The sequence below is a fragment of the Bradysia coprophila genome, unplaced genomic scaffold, assembly GCF_014529535.1.
Source record: "Bradysia coprophila strain Holo2 unplaced genomic scaffold, BU_Bcop_v1 contig_197, whole genome shotgun sequence".
Lineage (NCBI taxonomy): Eukaryota > Metazoa > Arthropoda > Insecta > Diptera > Sciaridae > Bradysia > Bradysia coprophila.
Genome location: NW_023503460.1, coordinates 277,300 through 298,214, shown reverse-complemented (window position 1 = coordinate 298,214; position 20,915 = coordinate 277,300). Strand labels below are relative to the sequence as shown.

The following is a 20,915-nucleotide window of genomic DNA, read 5'->3' as shown; positions in this document are numbered from 1 at the left end:
ATGAATTTTTTTTTGTTTGAAAGGTATTAACGAATGTAAAGCGTCGGTACTATTTTCGGTCTCCTAACAAAATGGCTGCCGGCGGCCATATTGGATTTTAGTAAAATAGAAACATCTTGGGAAAAATGATACTTAGAGAGTTTCTGTTAACATGGAAATAATTTGTTATGTGTGTGGGGTTTCAGGGATTCCATATACGGACATCTATATATACCTATATACAGCTATATTGAGCTATATACAGGCATATAGAGCTATATAATAGCATATATTTATCTGTGAAATGTTTATTTATAGTGAAATATAGTTAAATATAGCGGTATATAGCTGTTTAAATAGGAATTTATGAAATTTGTCTTCGTACGGGGCTGTCTATATTGCCTCCGGCAATTTAGTTGTATATGATAACAAGGCAAAGAGTGGATAATGTAAGTGATTTTAAAGGGAGAATAGTTTTTCAGCAGAGAAGAAAATGAAGTAAGAGAAATGAAGAGTTTCACATTAAAGGCTTTTGATACGAATAGGTGTTTCGTACGGGTCGGCGTTAGCTATGTTTTTTTCCCTGATTGGTACGGTCAATACCTACCTAATAAAGCTAAAACAGACGAAATATGTTCAAATGTGGTCGACCTACAAGCAAAAACTGCTTGCCGCCCTGTGCCTGTTCCACACCAAGGGGTCTAACTCACGAGTCGGTCATCCGATTTCCATAAACTTTTTTTTTGTCGATCGGTATTGTAAATACCTTTTATTTGACGTATCACTTACAAGTTTAACGTTTAAATGTCCGGAGATATCTTCGAAAAACCGTAAAGCACTTATTGGGCCACAGCTCGGGAGGGGTCGATCCAAAATCACTCATCTTCGAACTTAGCCTGTCTTTTGACATTACCAAACGAGAAAAAAAAGAATTTTCAAAATCGGATGCGTTTTACTCAAGTTATCGTGCAGACGGACAGACGGACAGACGGACATTTTTTTTTCGCGGATTTGGCATCTCTAGACAACCACAATAGGTTTCCCCTTACTCAGGGAGTCCAATTCGACGTGTTACAAACGTATGCGTAAACCTATAAGACCCCAGTACTTCGTACGGGTCTAAAAATATATTTTACGGGCCGACTGGCAGAGGTCTAACAATTTTCGAGTAATTGGAAAATCTTCCACTTGTTGTTGTTGTTGTTGTCTCTGCTTTTGTAGCGAAGTCCTACTGGACCGTATGCAAGCCAGGGTTTATCTTGAAATCAACGACAATTAGAAATCTAACTGTGCTTCTCGGTAGAACATAACCAGCGATCTGTACTTTTCCACTTCAATCACTTTGAGCATATCGACTAAACTGTCAAACTTTTCACTAAAATCGTACTTCGTCCGAACCCGTTCGTATTTTTCACATTTCATCATTATGTATTCTAAATCGTTCCGCACTTGACACCTGTCACATAGTTCACTTTCCTCCAATTTGAACCAAAATTTCTTAACTCCGCAAAGTCCATGAAACGCTCTAAGACGCGTCAGAATTTTCACTTCCATCCCGTTCAGATTCGTACCATAGAACCAGGGTTTCTTGGACACTTTCTCTTGTACTGCGAAATGTTTCTGTCCCTTACGCGTGGCTGAGTATCTGTAGTCTTCATTCCATATTTCGAACGCTTTTTTTTTGATCGTACTCAGTACGTCGGAATACGTGATTTTTATCTCTGATATCGTGGAGAGCCAAGCGCCCCTGTTGGCAAAGTCATCTGCTTCCTCATTTCCTTCGATTCCAACGTGACTGGGGATCCATTGTATAACTATCCTTTTACCTTCCATTTCGCTCACCACTTCTCTGATCAAGTGTACTAGGTAATTGTCCCGATTGCCTCGGTTGATCCAGTCACATCCATTGAGTGAGTCGGTCAGAATCACTCCTTTCTCTAGATCCATTTCCTTCAGTGCCAGCACCGCTTTTAGTATCGCCACCAATTCAGCATTTGTAATTTGGAATAAGTCCGACAGTCTTTCCCAAGACTGAATTCACTCTCCTCAAATCCGTAATGCCTATCCCCACTCTGTCGTTGTCCAGTTTCGAGGCATCCGTGTAAATTTTTTGAAAATCTCTATATTCTTCCACAATCATGTTGTCGGCTAAGTGTTTCCATTGTTTGTTGTTCAAATCCTTTTTGCTCATTCCGGATTCTCCTTTTACCGTTTTCACTACAGTCAAGTTCCCAGGAAAGTCACACACTTTCGATCGACAAGCCTCCTTTATCCATTCGGACACCTCGATTGCACCTTTTTCTAGGTACGTCAGACCATAACCATCCGTTCTATCCTTGATTTGATTTAACCTTTTTGTCACCGGCAGATTCTTCTCGTATGCTTTCACCACTTCTCTATTCGTCAGGTAATTCCTTCGGATCCTCAAAGGAATAGATCCCGCCTCTACTTCCATCGCTTCAACCGTTGTTGTCTTCAAAGCTCGGAGGCATATTCTCAGGCCTTTGTTGTACACCACCGTAAGCTTGTTCCGCCATTTCTGATTGGCATTCGCGTAAACCGTGCTTCCGTAGTCAATTTTGCCCCTGATCACTGACTTCAAGATGGTAAGTAGGGTACTCGGATGTCCTCCCCACTTACTTCCGGCTACCATCTTTAATATGCTCAGTCTCCTCTCCACAGATGCAACAAGTTATCCAATGTGAATTTGGAGATTTGGAGATTAAGATTTACTTTCTCGAACTTGACCTCTTCGTCATTCACTAGAATCGTCGGTTCAAACACGTTACGCTGTGCGTTGAACCAAACGGCTTTCGTCTTTTTACCACTGATTTGCATGCCCAGTGATTCTATCACGTTCACCACGTACCCTGTAGCTTTCTGTAATGTTTCGACGACATCTGTCAGCTTTTCGCCCCACGCTACTATACAAATATCGTCAGCGTAATGGAAAATTTCTGCTTCTCTTTCATCCATTCTGAACATGCCTGCCGTGTACAGTACGAAAATCGTTGGACTCAAAACATCTCCCATTGGAATGCCCTCGTTCGATATCGCCGTTTTCTCTCCTTTTATCGTCTCAACTGTTATCTGCCGGTTCTGATAACACTTCAGATCCAGGACACGTACTGCTTAGGAATACCGAGTCTATCGGCGATGCTTTTAAACGTTTCCAGATTCACATTGCTGAAAGCATCTTCTTTATCCAAAAATATTCCCATCACATGAAGTCCATCGTTTAATTTCTCTTTGATCAGAGTAGAAATACTGAATAGTATTTTTTATCGTCGTCCTTGAGGACCCTTTATGAAACCTGTCCTCATTATTTCGACCAATGCATCCATTCCAATGAGCACATCGATTGTTCCGCGCTTATAAAAATATGGATCTGCCCATGTAAGTCCTTTTAGATGATTCCATTCATCAGGATTGTAGTTATTGTCCGGAAGCATATGCGTCAATTTTTTTAAAACGTAGCATTCTATTTCCAAACTCCAGTTTGATCTAAATCTTGCAAATAGCTCAAAGGTTATGCGCTTTACATCATTTACATCTGAGCCACCCAATCCGGTAATATTCCGTCCAGTGGATGTAATAGGTAGCAATAACCTCTCTGCAGCTTGCTTTGTCATCATTGATCCTTGTGATCCAGAATCGATTGTTCTATTGGTCGATCCAAATTCTGTAAAGCTAGTAACGTTTGATCTGTTAGATCTAGCATAGTTTTAATGGATCTAGCGTCCCCTTTTTGCATCGACTGAGCTGTTACCTATCCTAACAGCTTATAGACAACCACCTTTTTGTTTTCAAACCTGTGTACTAGCCTATCCCAGGCGCACTGCATGTTTACTTCAGAAACTGTTAAATCTCCGATTAGTCGTTCAGCTTCCCCAGTAAGGTTTGTTTTCAATAATTGCATTCGTTGACTGTTCGAAAGTTGCACATTTTCCAACACCATTGTTTTGAACAAGTCCCGGAATGTCACCCATTTGAAATAATCACCATTGAATTTTGGAATTGTAACTCTGCTTAGTTTCAATCCTTCAACTTTATGATCCATTTCTCGTTGCATCTGCCCCTGTAGCAGTACCAACATTTCTTCTACTTCACCTTCAACCTTCAGAAAGGTTTCAGTATATATTTCTGTAGAATCTTTCGTTTGAATTTCTTCATCGTCTAGCTCAACTCGTTTCCATAATTCGTTGATTTTTTTTGCTTTAACCTGTGCATATACTGAAGTGATTGATTGTATGCCATTGTCTCGAACTTTTTTCGAAACTTCTGCGATATGCCGTCTTAACGTTTCAAATCTGATTTCCTGAAGAAACAATTTCGACGTGTCATCGGTTTCCTGATCTTCCTCTTCTTCTCACGGTGGGGTTGAACAAAATTTAAATAGAGTCGCGACACCACCTCTGATTTTTTTTAATATTCTTATTGAGGGACTCGAGTACTATAAGGAACCACATTCAGACGAAGAAAGTTTGAAACTCTTGGAATGGCGATATTGGTAGAGCATTCCATGCTCTAATAAACGCCGAGAATAGATTTTACAAAATTTGTTTGAATTGTACAATATTTGAAAATTTTTATTTTCACCATCTTCGGCGAAACTAGGACTCATCTGCAATACACAGGTTGATCCTGTCTGCAACAAAACAATAATGCCTGATCAGCTTGCAGTCTAAGCTTTACAACAATACCACACTCGACATAGGACTCGCCAGCCTCACAACAAGTATCTTTTACGACATTTTGTTTGCAGCAAGGTCACTCTACGACGAAATTTTCAATTTATCATCTATCTTCAAGTGCCCGTTCCTTTAGAATGAGTGGAATTGTTATGCATTCTTCATAAATAAGTGGTATAAGTCATTTGCAGCAATTCTTACATTAATTACGTGTATCTGGAGTCGGTTAAAGCTGATTTCCACATATTTTTACGGTAAATTTCCTCTAATGGTTAGTGAATATGTCAGTGTAATATTGTAATATGATTGAAGCTTTGACACTGATAGGTGTTTCCAAAGGTGTTTCATACGGGTCGACGTAGCTTATGTTTTTGTAAAAGTAGTTACTAGGTGACTTTGTTTTCTTTTGTAGAAGGAATCAGTAGTTGTATCACTGTCATTTTGTAAAAGGAGTCACTAGATGACTTAGCTTTATTATGTAAATGGATCAGTAATTGTGTCTCAGTCATATTGTGAAAGTAGTTACTTTTGACTTCGGTTTATTTTGTAAAGGGAATCACTAGGTGGCTTCGTTCTCTTTTGTAGGAGAAATCAGTGGCTGTGTCTCGGTCATTTTGTAAAAGGAGTCACTAGATGACTTCGTTTTATTTTGCAAAAGGGATCAGTAGTTGTGTCTTAGACATATTGTAAACGAAGTCACTGTTGACTTCGTTTCGTTTTGTAAAAGGAATCATTAGCGCATTTACTTGAAATGTGCCGAATCCTGACATTTTGCTAAACCCTAAATGTCAGCCCTTCCAAGTGAGGGCTTAGTTGACTTCATTGTTTTTTGTGGATGAATCATTAGTTGTAACTCGGTCATTTTGTAAAAGGAGTCACTAGATGACTTCGTTTTATTTTGTAGAAGGGATCAGTAGTTATACCTCAGTCATTTTGTAAAAGGAATCACTAGTTGACTTCGTTTTGTTTTGTGAGCGCGTGCGATTAGTCCATTATACACTAATCGAACGCGCGTGCGAATAGTCTATTAAACACTAATCGCACGCGCGTGCGAATAGTCTATTATACACTAATCGCACGCGCGTGCGAATAGGCTATTATACACTAATCGCACGCGCGTGCCATTAGTCACTTCGAACATTTAATGTTACTAACAAATTTTATCTTGAAGAAAAAGTCTCATAAATGAAAATTGGTTGCTTATCGGTAACAATTATCAAAGGCATAAGGTCCTGTTCGTGTCCCCCAAAATTATTGAAAAGATTCATATTATATATTGAATTTTCATGGAGATCACAGATTTTTCTGCAGTATCAGAAAAAACTTTTTCGATTTGCAACGATATTGAGCACCATCCATTTTTGCAGGCTTCCCGGAATTTAGAGTAAACTGTGCGCCGATTTTCGTCCTAAAGATTTTCAATTTATCGCTGCACCGTATTTGACTTTGGAAAAATTTTCTTCCGCTCTATGTTACCCAAATTCTGGCCCATAGTAACAAATGATTACAAAAAATTTATGAAACTGACTGACCCGCAAACTGCTTCATGGGGGCTTAAATTTTCTGCACAGAACTTGATGATGTTTTGAACCAATACCTTTTGAACATCATCCACCTTTTCATCTGGTACTTTCCTAAATGGTAGACATTCGGCTGATGGATCATTTATCTTGCATTTATGTCGATTTAAGTGGGAAGTCCCTCCGTGCTCCTTATATGTCAACAACGCTTTGCATTCTATACATTGAACATAATGGATTCGATCTTTGGAAGTAGCGTCTCTTATTTTCATAAAATGTTTCCATATTCCGCTGCTCCTGTAGATCTCTAAAGTTTCATTTTCGATTTTACTCTGCACCTCTGCAATTTCAATTTCTCGTTCTCGCTTCTTAAGTGAGTAATTTTGCTGTTCTTCATCTTCAGTTATGTTAATCGACTCTTTGTCGCCTTCATCATGGCCCTACGTTAGTGAAGGGCCGTGACGCAAGTCCGTTCACACTGAAAAATTTGACAAAAAATTTTTTCCGCAGGACTGAGGAACATATATACACGAACTTTTTGACTTTTCCCCCTTCGCTCCTACTACCCCCAAAGTATTTTATTCGTAATCTGGGCGTCCATACGAGTTCAACGAGCTATCACACGCCTCATAAGGTTAAGATTTGGCCGAGATATTAAATTTCAAAAATTGGAAATTTGTAGAAATTTGTATGAAGAAATAGATTTTCATACAATTTGAAATTGATGAATTTTACCAACCTTTGTCACTTTGTCACTCTGTTACTTTGTCACTTTGTTATTCTGTTAACTGAAACTTTTGAATTTGGCTGAAATTTTCAGGGTATGTTAAGGACGTAATTCTAAGAAACTAATTTGAAGGAATTTTTATAAAAGCTTATAATTTCGGAGTTATGAGCGTGTTAAGCTATTGAGCTATATGACCCATAACTCAGAAAATATAAAAGATAGAAAGTTCGTTTAAAAGACAAATTTATAGAGTTTCAGATTTCAGCCGACACGTGTTTCATGGTTTTCCTAAAAAGTCGTCTATTTGGGAGCTATGAGCGTTTTAAGTGCGAGCTATGTCAGCCATAACTCGGAAAATACGGCAGATGGAAACCTCGTGTAAAAAACAAAATTATAGAGTTTTAGATTCTAGTTGATACGTGTTTCATGCTTTCCCTAAAAAGTCGCTTCTTTGGTAGCTATGAGCGTTTTAAGTGCGAGCTATGTCAGCCATCATAACTCGGAAAATAATGCAGATAGAAAGTTCGTTTAAAAGACAAAATTATAGAGTTTCACATTCTAGTCGACATGTGTTTCATGGTTTTCCTACAAAGTTGTCTATTTGGGAACTACGAGCGTTTTAAGTGCGAGCTATGTCAGCCATAACTCGGAAAATATGGCAGATAGAAAGTTCGTTTAAAAGACAAAGTTATAGAGTTTCACATTCTAGTCGACACGTGTTTCATGGTTTTCCTACAAAGTTGTCTATTTGGGAACTACGAGCGTTTTAAGTGCGAGCTATGTCAGCCATAACTCGGAAAATATGGCAGATGGAAAGTTTGTGTAAAAGACAAAGTTATAGAGTTTTAGATTCTAGTCGACACGTGTTTCATGGTTTTTCTAAAAAGTCGACTATTTGGGAGCTACGAGCGTTTTAAGTGCGAGCTATGTCAGCCATAACTTGGAAAATATGGCAGATAGAAATTTCGTTTAAAAGACAAAGTTATAGAGTTTTAGATTCTAGTCGACACGTGTTTCATGGTTTTCCTAAAAGGTTATCTATTTGGGAGCTTTGAGCGTTTTAAGTGCGAGCTATGTCAGCCATAACTCGGAAAATAGGGCAGATAGAAAGTTCGTTTAAAAGAAAAAGTTATAGAGTTTCACATTCTAGTCGACACGTGTTTCATGGTTTTCCTAAAAAGTTGTCTATTTGGGAACTACGAGCGTTTTAAGTGCGAGCTATGTCAGCCATAACTCGGAAAATACGGCAGATAGAAAGTTCGTTTAAAAGACAAATTTATTGAGTTTTAGATTATATTTTTATTTTCGTCAAATTTTCGATTTTCATCAAATTTTTGACTTTCGTAAAATTTTCGATTTTCGTCAAATGAAAGCTGGAAGGTTGAGATTAAAGAGAAACTTATACGGTTTTGTAAGAAGAATATTTTCGTTCAAACTGCACAATATGATTGTCTATTATCTGCGACCAAATTCTAAAAAATCACAACTTACAAAAGAGCTGATATCGCCCAAAACCACTTGCAGTGGAGGTGTGACGCAAGTCCTGTTATCCACTTACAAAAGAACTGATATCGGTGTAGGTGACGCTTACAGATTCGACACGCAAAAAGATATGCGTCACAAATGACAGCTGATGAGGAAAGCACGCGAAAGTTTGATCAACAAAAATTTTACCCGAAAAATTTTAGGAAGAAAATTATAACAAAAAAAATTGCGTCACAAGTGGCAGATGTTGAGGAAGGAAATTTTTTAAAATTGTGAAATATATTGCTTTAAAGATTGGAATTCAAACGGAAGAAAGCCGAATCATCTACCACTTGTTGACGCAATTTTTTTTGTTATAATTTTCTTCCAAAAATTTTCGGGTAATATAAAAGTTTTGTTGATCAAACTTTCGCGTGCTTTCCTCATCAGCTGTCATTTGTGACGCATATCTTTTTGCGTGTCGAATCTGTAAGCGACACCTACACCGATATCAGTTCTTTTGTAAGTGGATAACAGGACTTGCGTCACACCTCCACTGCAAGTTTGAACGTTTGAAAGAAACATCGTACGGGGCTTCGTAATTGCGCTATGCGCAATTTTTAAGACGTACAAATTTCATAAGAATTTTACTTTACCGACGTTTACGGGCGCACTAGACTTACGATAAGAGTACGGCGACGGACCAACTAGGGTCACGTGCGCAATAGATGTACGGGTTCGTACGGGGCTCAGTCGCAGCAAACGCTCCGACTGTTCTGACGGCTCGTTTCTATTCAATTTAGTGTTTTCATTTTATTTTTAGTGTATTTGAATGTTTAAAAATTGATTTTTCTTATTTTATTAAGAAAAACCCGAGAAATTGTTTAATTCAGTAAGTGTCCCAACATTGAAATAGAGATGTCCGGGCATCGGAGAAAAGTGTCCGACTATTGGGTTTTCATGTTCGGCCGAATGAAATTGTTAATTAAAAACAATTCGGCAATAAATAGTTTGATTAGTCTAATTCAAACGAATCTTAATTAAATTTGTGTCATGAGGAAAATATAAACTATCCAAATAATAATAGCTTGTAATTTTGTAATACTTAAACAAAGTAGAAACAAGGCATCAGAACAGTCGGAGCGTTTTCTGCGACTTAGCCCCGTACGACCCGTAATCCTATTTCGTCCGTAACCATAATACGTCCGTAGCCGTAATACGCCCGGAACCCTAATACGTCTACAACCCTCTAATGCGTCTGTTACCAAAATGCAAGTCAAGTTGGGCATGGTCAAATTTACTGAAAGTGTTCATTTTTAAAATTGCGCATAGCGCAATTACGAAAGCCCGTACGAAGTACCTCTCAAATAAAACCAACAATTTACGATATTATTTTAGAAACCCAAAATTTTTTGCCAACTTTCTATTGGGTATTCAATTATCTCTCAAATGAAACAAAAACTAGCAAAATCGGATGAGATTTACTCGATTTATGTGCAAAAAACACTTAGGGCCGAGTAGCGGCCTTAGTCCAAGGGCCCAAATTTGAAACTTTTTTCGCCACGTTCTTTTCGGTATTCAATTACCTTCCATAAAAAACTAAATCTAGCAAAATCGGATGAGATTTACTCGATTTATGTGCAAAAAACACTTAGGGCCGAGTAGCCTTAGTCCAAGGGCCCAAATTTGAAACTTTTTTTGCCATCATTCTATTCGGCATTCAATTATCTCTCAAATAAAACAAAATCTAGCAAAATCGGATGAGATTTACTCGATTTATGAGCAAAAAACACTTAGGGCCGAGTAGCGGCCTTAGTCCAAGGGCCCAAATTTGAAACTTTTTTCGCCACGTTCTTTTCGGTATTCAATTACCTTCCATAAAAAACTAAATCTAGCAAAATCGGATGAGATTTACTCGATTTATGTGCAAAAAACACTTAGGGCCGAGTAGCGGCCTTAGTCCAAGGGCCCAAATTTGAAACTTTTTTTGCCATCATTCTATTCGGCATTCAATTATCTCTCAAATAAAACAAAATCTAGCAAAATCGGATGAGATTTACTCGATTTATGAGCAAAAAACACTTAGGGCCGAGTACCGGCCTTAGTCCAAGGGCCCAAATTTGAAACTTTTTTCGCCACGTTATTTTCGGTATTCAATTACCTTCCATAAAAAACTAAATCTTTCATTTGATATATCACAAGCAGCTATTGCGTGCGTATTTCGGTAGATATCGTCGAAAGACTGAAAAACACCTATAGGGCCTTAGCTCTGGAAGGGTACCATGCCCATTTTCGAACTTGACCTTACTTTTGTCGATACCAATCGGAGAAAAAAAGAATTTTGAAAAAAGGTTGTGATTTGCTCAAGCTAGAGGGGTCACGGACGGACGGACGGACGGACGGACATTTTTTTTATTGCGGATTCGTCATCTATGAACATAGACAAACTCTTTGCCCTTACTGTCTGCTTCCAATTCGACGTGTTACAAACGGCATATTAATCGTATAAGCCCCCAGTACTTCGTACGGGGCTAAAAAATTAATTGTCCGAGGATAGGTACGCCGACTATAATTATTCAGTTGTGCATAGATGACTAAAATCAAAATTCAACGGTGATTGAATAAGCAGTTTATCGAAATAGTCAATAACTGCAATAAATTTGACCCAATTTCGTTGAACAACTTGATAAAGCTTTTGTTTTAATAGAAAAAGTAATATTTATAAATAATGTACATTGAGCAGAGAAATTTTCAATTTCAATACAGAATGGCAATTACAACGAAAATCAATTAGTGATAAAAGTGTAAATCGAACAGAAATATTTCCAAGAACATCACAATATTAAATTTGAATTGTAAATGGTCCGTTATAAATAAATACGTATTTACCCTTGCACCACTTCACCACGACGATTTGGATACAATTCTGGATGTTGGCCATATCTCAAGTAGACTTCCATTTGTTGTTCGGCTCTTGAATCGAATGAAAAGTATGTCTGACAAATGGAATGAAATTGGTTTACAAATAAATTCTTTTTTCTTCTTCTGCATGTATGGATATATAGTAGGAACAGGAATCGATGTTGTTATGGGTCTTCGTGTCTGATTCACATGTATATTTTGTACAATAAAATATTATCTGTGTCAAGCATAGTTATGTTGAGCCAAAAATGGTTATTAATGACATCGAGTGCAAAGTACTTTATTTAGGACTAGATTTGTAATTATTTTACACTAGATGTGTAATTACGACACGAGGCGACGGGACTAATAAAGTACATTGTACCGAGGTTCATACTCAACGATTTACGCTAAACAACAAACAAACACACACTATCCGGGGAATATACGCAATAGAGACATCTAAAGTTTGCCATTTTTGTACATTATAATACTGAGTGAGAACCGAGTTATGTAATGAAATGGGTTGCAGTAAAACAAAATTATGGGAAAACAAAATGATTTTGAACAAACAAGGTAAGCATTAGTTCATAAACGTCACCACCAGTTTGGTTAAACTTTAATTTTGAGATTATACCGAGGGGTAACTCACTTCTAGATTAAATGGATTAAATGGATTAAATGGTATTAAATGTATTTAATGGATTAAATGGATTAAATGGATTTAATGGATTAAATGGAATAAAAATTGGATTAAATGGATTAAATACGAAAAAACTTCATTTTACAAAATACTGTAAAAGTCTTAAAAATTGTTGATTTTGATCGAACCACGTACTACAACTCATACTACAATGTTAAAAAGCGAAAAAAATCCACTTTTAGGAGTTTTTGGTGTAAAGTGGATTAAGTGGATTAAATGGATTAAATGGATTAAATGGATTAAATGGATTAAATAAATTTAATACCATTTTTAACAAAAAAAAAAATTCCTTTACCTCACGAGTACTTAAACGAGCTGGTGATCGTGCAAATCTATTTTTCGCAATTACTTTACAAATTTTTCAGGTGGGTAGCCTAATTATTTCGGTAAAACTAAAAAATTTTTTTTGGATTAAATGGATTAAATGGATTTAATGGATTAAATGGATTAAATGGAAGTGCGTCACCCCTCGGATTATACTCATTTCAACTTTCAAAATTTGTCGTATAACACTGCCCCAAACGTTATTATGCATGCAAACATATTTTTTGTAGCCAAAAAAAATCAATTACACGAGAAAAACAACACACATTTATATAAGCTGTACCTGATCTGTGAAGTTGTCAGCATGAAACAATATTTTAACGTAACTCGTTTCACTAATGAATGTTTGCGGTTGTTCAGCTTCGCCACAAAACATACCCGGTTCACGTCGATTTGAAACATCAGTTTTTGCATTACCATCCACTATCTGAAAAGCGTAATAGACAAGTATAATGTTAAAGATGTAGCATGTTATGTTATACGATTCGCTTAAAACATTGAAAAGGTAAAAATGAAAAACTTTTGGGAGCTACTTGATTAAATACAGGAAATAGTTATGTAATGGTAGATTATAGAACTGTGGAATATAACGAACATTATAGGAAAATACGTAAGTACTTTATTGACAAGCGAAAAAAAGACTGCTCACAGTGGCGCAGTAAAAATAAATTTTACAATAAATAAAAGTCATCTACTCCATTAGCTTTTAATATTCCCAAAATGCATGCCGCGTTCCCTCTTTGAATGGCAATTGAAATATCCTGTAATAAATAATCTGTTGAACGTGGTTCTCCTGAAGCAGCCTTCATGATTGATCCCAATTTTTGAACAAATTTCATAGTTTCTGGCCCCATACAACCTAAAGTTTCGAAAGCTAACGGAGTGAACAAATAATTTTCTTTCAAATGTTTGTAATGATTATGTTTAAATCTTTCCGCCTTATCCGCAATTGACCGTTTTTTCTTGCTAGATTCCTTAATGTATGAAGGCGGTGGTAAATGTACATGCAATTTTATATACATTAGATATACATAGAGATTACATAGATTTAGAGAATTATTAAAAATATGTTTTCACACATTAAACTGTAACATAATACAAAAAATGAACAACAGAGAAACAAGAAGTTCGCCACTGTGTCGCCACACATGATAACTTTTAAGACGGAACTCTGTAAAGAACTCCAGCTCGGGTCTTATCCCTTTTTAGCCCCGTACGAAGTACTGATGGCTTATAAGATTAATATGCCGTTTGTAACACGTCGAATTGGAAGCAGACAGTAAGGGCAAAGCATTTGGTTATGTTCATAGATGACGAATCCGCAATGAAAACAAGGCATCAGAACAGTCGGAGCGTTTGCTGCGACTTAGCCCCGTACGACCCGTAATCCTATTTCGTCCGTAACCATAATACGTCCGTAGCCGCAATACGCCCGGAACCCTAATACGTCTACAACCCTCTAATGCGTCTGTTACCAAAATGCAAGTCAAGTTGGGCATGGTCAAATTTACTGAAAGTGTTCATTTTTAAAATTGCGCAGAGCGCAATTACGAAAGCCCGTACGAAGTACCTCTCAAATAAAACCAACAATTTACGACATTATTTTAGAAACCCAAAATTTTTTGCCAACTTTCCATTGGGTATTCAATTACCTCTCAAAAAACAACAAAAATTAGCAAAATCGGATGATATTTACTCGATTTATGTGCAAAAAACACTTAGGGCCGAGTAGCGGCCTTCGTCCAAGGGCCCAAATTTGAAACTTTTTTCGCCATCATTCTATTCGACTATTCTACTCGATCTATGTGCAAAAAACGCTTAGGGCCGCGTAGCGGCCTTAGTACAAGGGAACACATTTGAAACTTTTTTCGCCACGTTCTTTTCGGTATTCAATTACCTTCCATAAAAAAACTAAATCTAGCAAAATCGGATGAGATTTACTCGATTTATGTGCAAAAAACACTTAGGGCCGAGTAGCGGCCTTAGATCAAGGGCCCAAATTTGAAACTTTTTTCGCCACGTTCTTTTCGGTATTCAATTATCTCTCAAACGAAACAAAAACTAGCAAAATCGGATGAGATTTACTCGATTTATGTGCAAAAAACACTTAGGGCCGAGTAGCGGCCTTAGTCCAAGGACCCAAATTTTAAACTTTTTTTTGCCATCATTCTATTCGGCATTCAATTATCTCTCAAATGAAACAAAAACTAGCAAAATCGGATGAGATTTACTCGATTTATGTGCAAAAAACGCTTAGGGCCGCGTAGCGGCCTTAGTCCAAGGGCCCACATTTGAAACTTTTTTTGCCATCATTCTATTCGGCATTCAATTATCTCTCAAATGAAACAAAAACTAGCAAAATCGGATGAGATTTACTCGATTTATGTGCAAAAAACGCTTAGGGCCGCGTAGCAGCCTTAGTCCAAGGGCCCACATTTGAAACTTTTTTCGCCACGTTCTTTTCGGTATTCAATTACCTTCCATAAAAAACTAAATCTAGCAAAAGTTTCAAATTTGGGCCCTTGCACAAAGGCCGCTACTCGGCCCTAAGTGCTTTTTGCACATAAATCGAGTAAATCTCAACCGATTTTGCTTGTTTTTGTTTCATTTGAGAGGTAATTGAATACCCAATGGAAAGTTGGCAAAAAATTTTGGGTTTCTAAAATAATGTCGTAAATTGTTGGTTTTATTTGAAAGGTACTTCGTACGGGCTTTCGTAATTGCGCTATGCACAATTTTAAAAAGGATGGTAATAATCGAACGTTATTAGTTTTGGGTTGAGCGTTAAAAATAGTTCCATTTACCAATATTTCCATCTAATTGGTACCAATTTGATGATAATAACGGTAGCGAGAATTAAAATATTTGTAAAAGGAAAAATTCCAATGATCGTCGATCAAAAAATATTGGTCGAATACAATTTCCCATTTTAAAAATGAACAGTTTCAGTAAATTTGACAATGCGCAACTTGACTTGCATTTTGGTAACATACGCATTAGAGGGTTGTAGACTTATTAGGGTTCCGGGCTTATTAGGGCTGCGGACGTATAATGGTTGCGGACGAAATTGGATTACGGGTTGTACGGGGCTAAGTCGCAGCAAACGCTCCGACTGTTCTGATGCCTTGTTTTATTGCGGATTCGTCATCTATGAACACAACCAAATGCTTTGCCCTTACTGTCTGCTTCCAATTCGACGTGTTACAAACGACCCCTTTTAAGACCGTCAAAATTTTTGTGATATGAATTTGTGATGGGTTTTTTTTTGTGATAGGAATTTTTGTGATGGATAATTTAGTGATGGGAATTTTTGTGATAGATAATTTAGTGATGGATAATTTCGTGATGGGAATTTCTACGGCAAGAGAAATAATTTAGAAATGAAAGCTAAAAGAAAATTGAGATAACAGATAAAAGTGTAAAAATGAAAGGGAATATTATTAGAACAAAGGGGTAATGGGCCCGATCGCTGGGAGTGTTCAATAAGAATTTTTCGCCGGGAGGAAAAAACATTTCTGGGGGCCCTCTTTTTTCTGTGAGATGGGCCTTTTTCATTCTGATGGTATTCCAGAAACCTTAGGCTGAAGTGGTTTTGTTAGAGAGAAATGATGTACCAGGTGTGTACCGGCCGAGTGAGCGTGTAGGTAAATTTTTTTTGTCTGAATTCTTGAGGATGTTCTGTTTATCCATTATCATAGAATTATTGATAAGAAACGAGTTAGCTTTCACATATTCTGATTACTAGCTTTCGAGCTAATCCAATCTTTGGCCTGACTGAGTGTTTAATGTAGAGAATATAACAATTAAATTGATATATTTTTAACTAAAATAACTGAAAAATGTCTCCAATCTCAAGAACTAGAAGGGTCTCAGTTTGTAGAAGTTTGAGGTAGAACATGAGACTCAAGAACGATGCTATAGAAGAGTAATTGATGAAGTGATGAGTTTCACCTTTATTTTTTATCACTCGAGTGCTTTTACACTCATCAGATATAAGCTTGTGCAGAATCAGCAACAGCTGAATATCTCCTGCAGGTCGACAAAGACAATACCTTTGTATCGAAAACAATTCAAAGTCAATCTGCATACAGACCCTGTATTACAGAGCATACACACGTTAAGGTCGTCTATGTGCGCACATAACACGTATGACTGTAGTAAACTCGTTGTTTAGAATGTGTTTTGATTGTAGGGTGTGTTTGTTTCTGCACAAGCTTTAGGTTTATTGCGTGTAAAATTCTGAAAAAAATCACAAGAACTGTTGTATGTAATGAGTGGGGCTGGAGCACCGGTGATTTTTTTTAAATTTTTTAGGCAAATAAAAATGAGAAATTCTTAGAATCTGTATAAGAATATAAAGAAATTGTGATATGCATCTATCAAAGACTAATTAATTAACGTACCAAAAAAATAATTAAATTTTCCACTAAATTTTTTACTCTTAGCCTTTAAATCAAAAGATTCTGAAAAATCGTTCCATGCAAACATCGTCAACGCATTTGCGAGAAAAAGAAATTAAAACTAAAATCACACTTCCCTCAATAACTCACCCCAGAGAGTTTAGACTTTCGGAAAATCATGCCTATGCTAAGACCTACAGTGTATGTTACTTTAGGCCCTGAATTCCCGAAAAACAACGTTCTCGAAAAACACCTACAAAATATAAAACAAGAATAGACCGGCTGAAGCCTGGTGAGGTCTTTTTCATTTTTTTTCAATTTCTGTTTACTACTAGCTTGGTACTCATTCAAGTACCACTTTGGTATTCAACTACCAAATTTTGGAATTATGAATAGGCAAGCAAGCCGATTAATTTCATCAGTCGGTGTGCAGCTCTCAAACAGTAAACATATCTACAACATCCGTATTAGTAAACTACCATGTTGGTAGTCAACTACCACTTTGGTAGTCAACTACCACTTTGGTAGTCAGTCAACTACCACTTTGGTAGTCAGTCAACTACCACTTTGGTAGTCAGTCAACTACCACTTTGGTAGTCAGTCAACTACCACTTTGGTAGTCAGTCAACTACCACTTTGGTAGTCACACCAGTCAGTCAACTACCACTTTGGTAGTCAGTCAACTACCACTTTGGTAGTCAGTCAACTACCACTTTGGTAGTCAGTCAACTACCACTTTGGTAGTCAGTCAACTACCACTTTGGTAGTCAGTCAACTACCACTTTGGTAGTCAGTCAACTACCACTTTGGTAGTCAGTCAACTACCACTTTGGTAGTCAGTCAACTACCACTTTGGTAGTCAGTCAACTACCACTTTGGTAGTCAGTCAACTACCACTTTGGTAGTCAGTCAACTACCACTTTGGTAGTCAGTCAACTACCACTTTGGTAGTCAGTCAACTACCACTTTGGTAGTCAGTCAACTACCACTTTGGTAGTCAGTCAACTACCACTTTGGTAGTCAGTCAACTACCACTTTGGTAGTCAGTCAACTACCACTTTGTAGTCAGTCAACTACCACTTTGGTAGTCAGTCAACTACCACTTTGGTAGTCAGTCAACTACCACTTGGTAGTCAGTCACTACTTTGGTAGTCAGTCAACTACCACTTTGGTAGTCAGTCAACTACCACTTTGGTAGTCAGTCAACTACCACTTTGGTAGTCAACTACCAAATACTCGATTTATAAATAGACCAGCAGGCCGAATAATTTCGTCAGTCGGTGTGCGTCTCTCGAGTAAGAAACATCTTTGCTGCTATATAGTTTGGGGGTCTAACTACCAACAACTACCAAATTGCAATGTCTGCTATGAGCGATTGGTTACCAGATAACAAATAATAATTGATTTGCCTGGTGTTGGTTTGCTCATAGTAGCATTGCAATTTACCACCGAGGTAGTCAACTACCAAATATTTGAGTTATAAAAAGGCAAGCAGGCCGAATAATTTCGTCAGTCGGTGTGCGTCTCTCGAGTAAGAAACATCTTTGCTGCTAAATATTTTGGGGGTCCAACTACCAACAACTACCAAACTTTCAAATTGCAATGTCTGCTATGAGCGATTGGTTACCAGATAACAAATAATAATTGATTTGCCTGGTGTTGGTTTGTTCATAGTAGCATTGCAATTTTAACTTTTATCAATCACATTTTATTTGTGACACAGACGGACGGACGGACGGACGGACGGACGGACGGACGGACAGACGGACGGACGGACGGACAGACGGACAGACGGACGGACGGACGGACGGACGGACGGACGGACGGACGGACGGACGGACGGACGGACAGATGAAGTGCCCACAATAGGTCTTTTTTTCCTATGGAAAAAAGACCTAAAAACGACACAGACCAATTATGAGACGATGCGAGAGAAAAAAAATTAATCACATTGTCGATATCTCGTTGCATTTTAAGCGTATCTTGAAAGTCACATATGATTGACGCCAAGTTCATGTCATCAGCAAACAATAGCATATGTGCAAATCGTACCACGTCGACCAAGTCATCGATGAAGACGGTGAACATCAACGGTCCCAGTGAGCTGCCAGGTGGTACTCCAGATGGTGACTCGTACAATCTGGACTTTGACTTTCCAATTTGAACAAAATTTGTACGGCCGATCAAGTATTGCCACAACCATCTTGCAGTCTTTTTACCAATTTTGAATCTGGCAAATTTGATGATCAGCAGCATAATAACCACTTTGTCGAAAGCGGTCTGATAATTACCAATGAATGTGTCCAGTTGACAATTTCGTTCGAATGCTTGGTGTGCGAGGGTAGTCTGGACTAACAAGTTCGTGACAACTGACTTCTTGTTTCTGAACCCATGTTGTGCGCTTTTCAATTGAGGCTGGATTATCTTGCTGATGTCTTTTTTGACCGCGATATCGTGAATTTTCATGAGCATTGTTTGAATTGCGATGACTCTGTAGTTTTTAACATCAGTTTTGGACCCTTTCTTCTTGTATACCGCAACGATTCGATTTACTTTTGCTGCTGTCGCTATTTTGCCACTGTCGAACGATTTTTGATACAACAACCATACTGGCCAGGCGACTGCTGATGCACACACTTTCATGACAAACGGTTTGATTTCATCGGGACCAGCACCGCCCTTCGGATCGAGTGAATGAATTGCGGCTTTGATGTCAAATAGCGACAGATTTATATCCTCTGCACCATTGACCGGAATGTATCGTTCATCGAAGTTACAGTTTTCTGCATCCGGCACATAAAGCGATTCAAAGTAGTCTGCAAACATGTCGACTATTTTTTCAGTTGACGTACCGACCATTACGTCCGGATATTTTTCAGTTCCACCTTTCAGTTTAGCGAATTTCCAAAATTCGGCCGGGTTCGACTTGATATTTTCCTGCACTCTGATGTTGTGTTCATTCGACCGACGATCTCTTTCTTTATTGAATTCATTGTAAGCTGCTTCATATTCGTCCAATGATCCAACATCCGTTTCTGATTTCCGTTTGAATAATTTGTTCCGTCGATTTTTCTATCGTTGCAGTTCGGCCGACCACCATTTGGGTTTGTTCGAGTACTTTTTGATGGTCTTCTGCGGTACATTTTGTTCGATTAGAGATTTCATCGTTTGAACGAAAAATTCATATGCGTCAGACATCTCTAATTTGGAATTCGTGTTAAAAATTGATGGCTGCCAGTTGTTCCACCATTCGTTCATAATGACCTCTTGCATACTGGAAAACAGTCACATACTCCACGTTGAACGAACTCGTGTCGTAATCCATCATGATTTCGTACGGAATGTGTCTGGCGTCTTGTTGTTCTTGTTCAATGATAGTATATCGGTCTCTTGTTACGTTGACTGCATTGGAATCATTCACGAAAACCAAATCCAGAACGTTCAATGCGTTGTTGCGGAAGTTCGATAGTTGTGATAGCGGCAGGCTGAGCATTTTGTCCAAGAAGTCCAGCGCATCCGTTTGATAACACGAACGATTTCCATTGATGTTGCGATCGGTCAGGAATTTCTAGAGATGACGGTAAAAGACCTGATGGTATGACTCTAATTCCGTGGAGTCATGGTAAATCTCTTTTATGGGATGTGACAGTGCATGATACGTTGGCTCCTTCATATATTGGTGAAACTTCTAAAAAAGCTCGCTCAATTGCAGAGAAAGCGGAGAGATTAAAGCATAATCATTATAGAAAACTTAAAGAAAATTATTTATTCACGAAATTAGGATCTTTGATGAAAAAAGCATCAGGGGAAAAGCGTTCAACAGATTACTTATTGCAAAGAATTTCAATTGCTATTCAAAGAGGAAACGCAGCATGTATTCTTGGAACGTTGGGAAGGAATAGAGTGGACGATTTTTATTTATTGTAATTCAGTGCCGCCTTTTCCATATGGGCCAAATGGACAAATGCCCGTGGCGCCCGAAGTGGAGCAGAAGATAATGGCGCCCAAGGTCCTTAAAAAAAATTTAGCTTTACTAAATTGTCGCCTAGGTTGGTTGGTTCCTAAATTTTGGGATGACAGATGATCCCTCTGGCACTTCCTAACTTCCATCGGATTTTTTGATGGATTTGGGATATTTTCGACATGAGTAAGGTGTTCCAATGTTGGTTAATAAATTTTGGGATTCAGACTGATTTCTCTAGAATT

The 20,915-nt window shown here is 37.9% G+C and overlaps 1 protein-coding gene across 2 annotated transcripts in view; it reads right to left on the bottom strand.

Annotated features, from left to right (window-relative positions):
* LOC119075295 overlaps window positions 1-20,915 on the bottom strand; it is a 303,810-nt gene that overhangs the window by 71,567 nt on the left and 211,328 nt on the right. For both annotated transcript variants that reach the window (XM_037181706.1, XM_037181707.1), the window contains 2 exons: window positions 12,593-12,736; window positions 11,271-11,377 (listed from right to left, as the gene is read on the bottom strand). In XM_037181706.1, coding sequence (XP_037037601.1) covers window positions 11,271-11,377; window positions 12,593-12,736 — 251 coding nt within the window. The remainder of the gene's footprint in view (window positions 1-11,270; window positions 11,378-12,592; window positions 12,737-20,915) is intronic.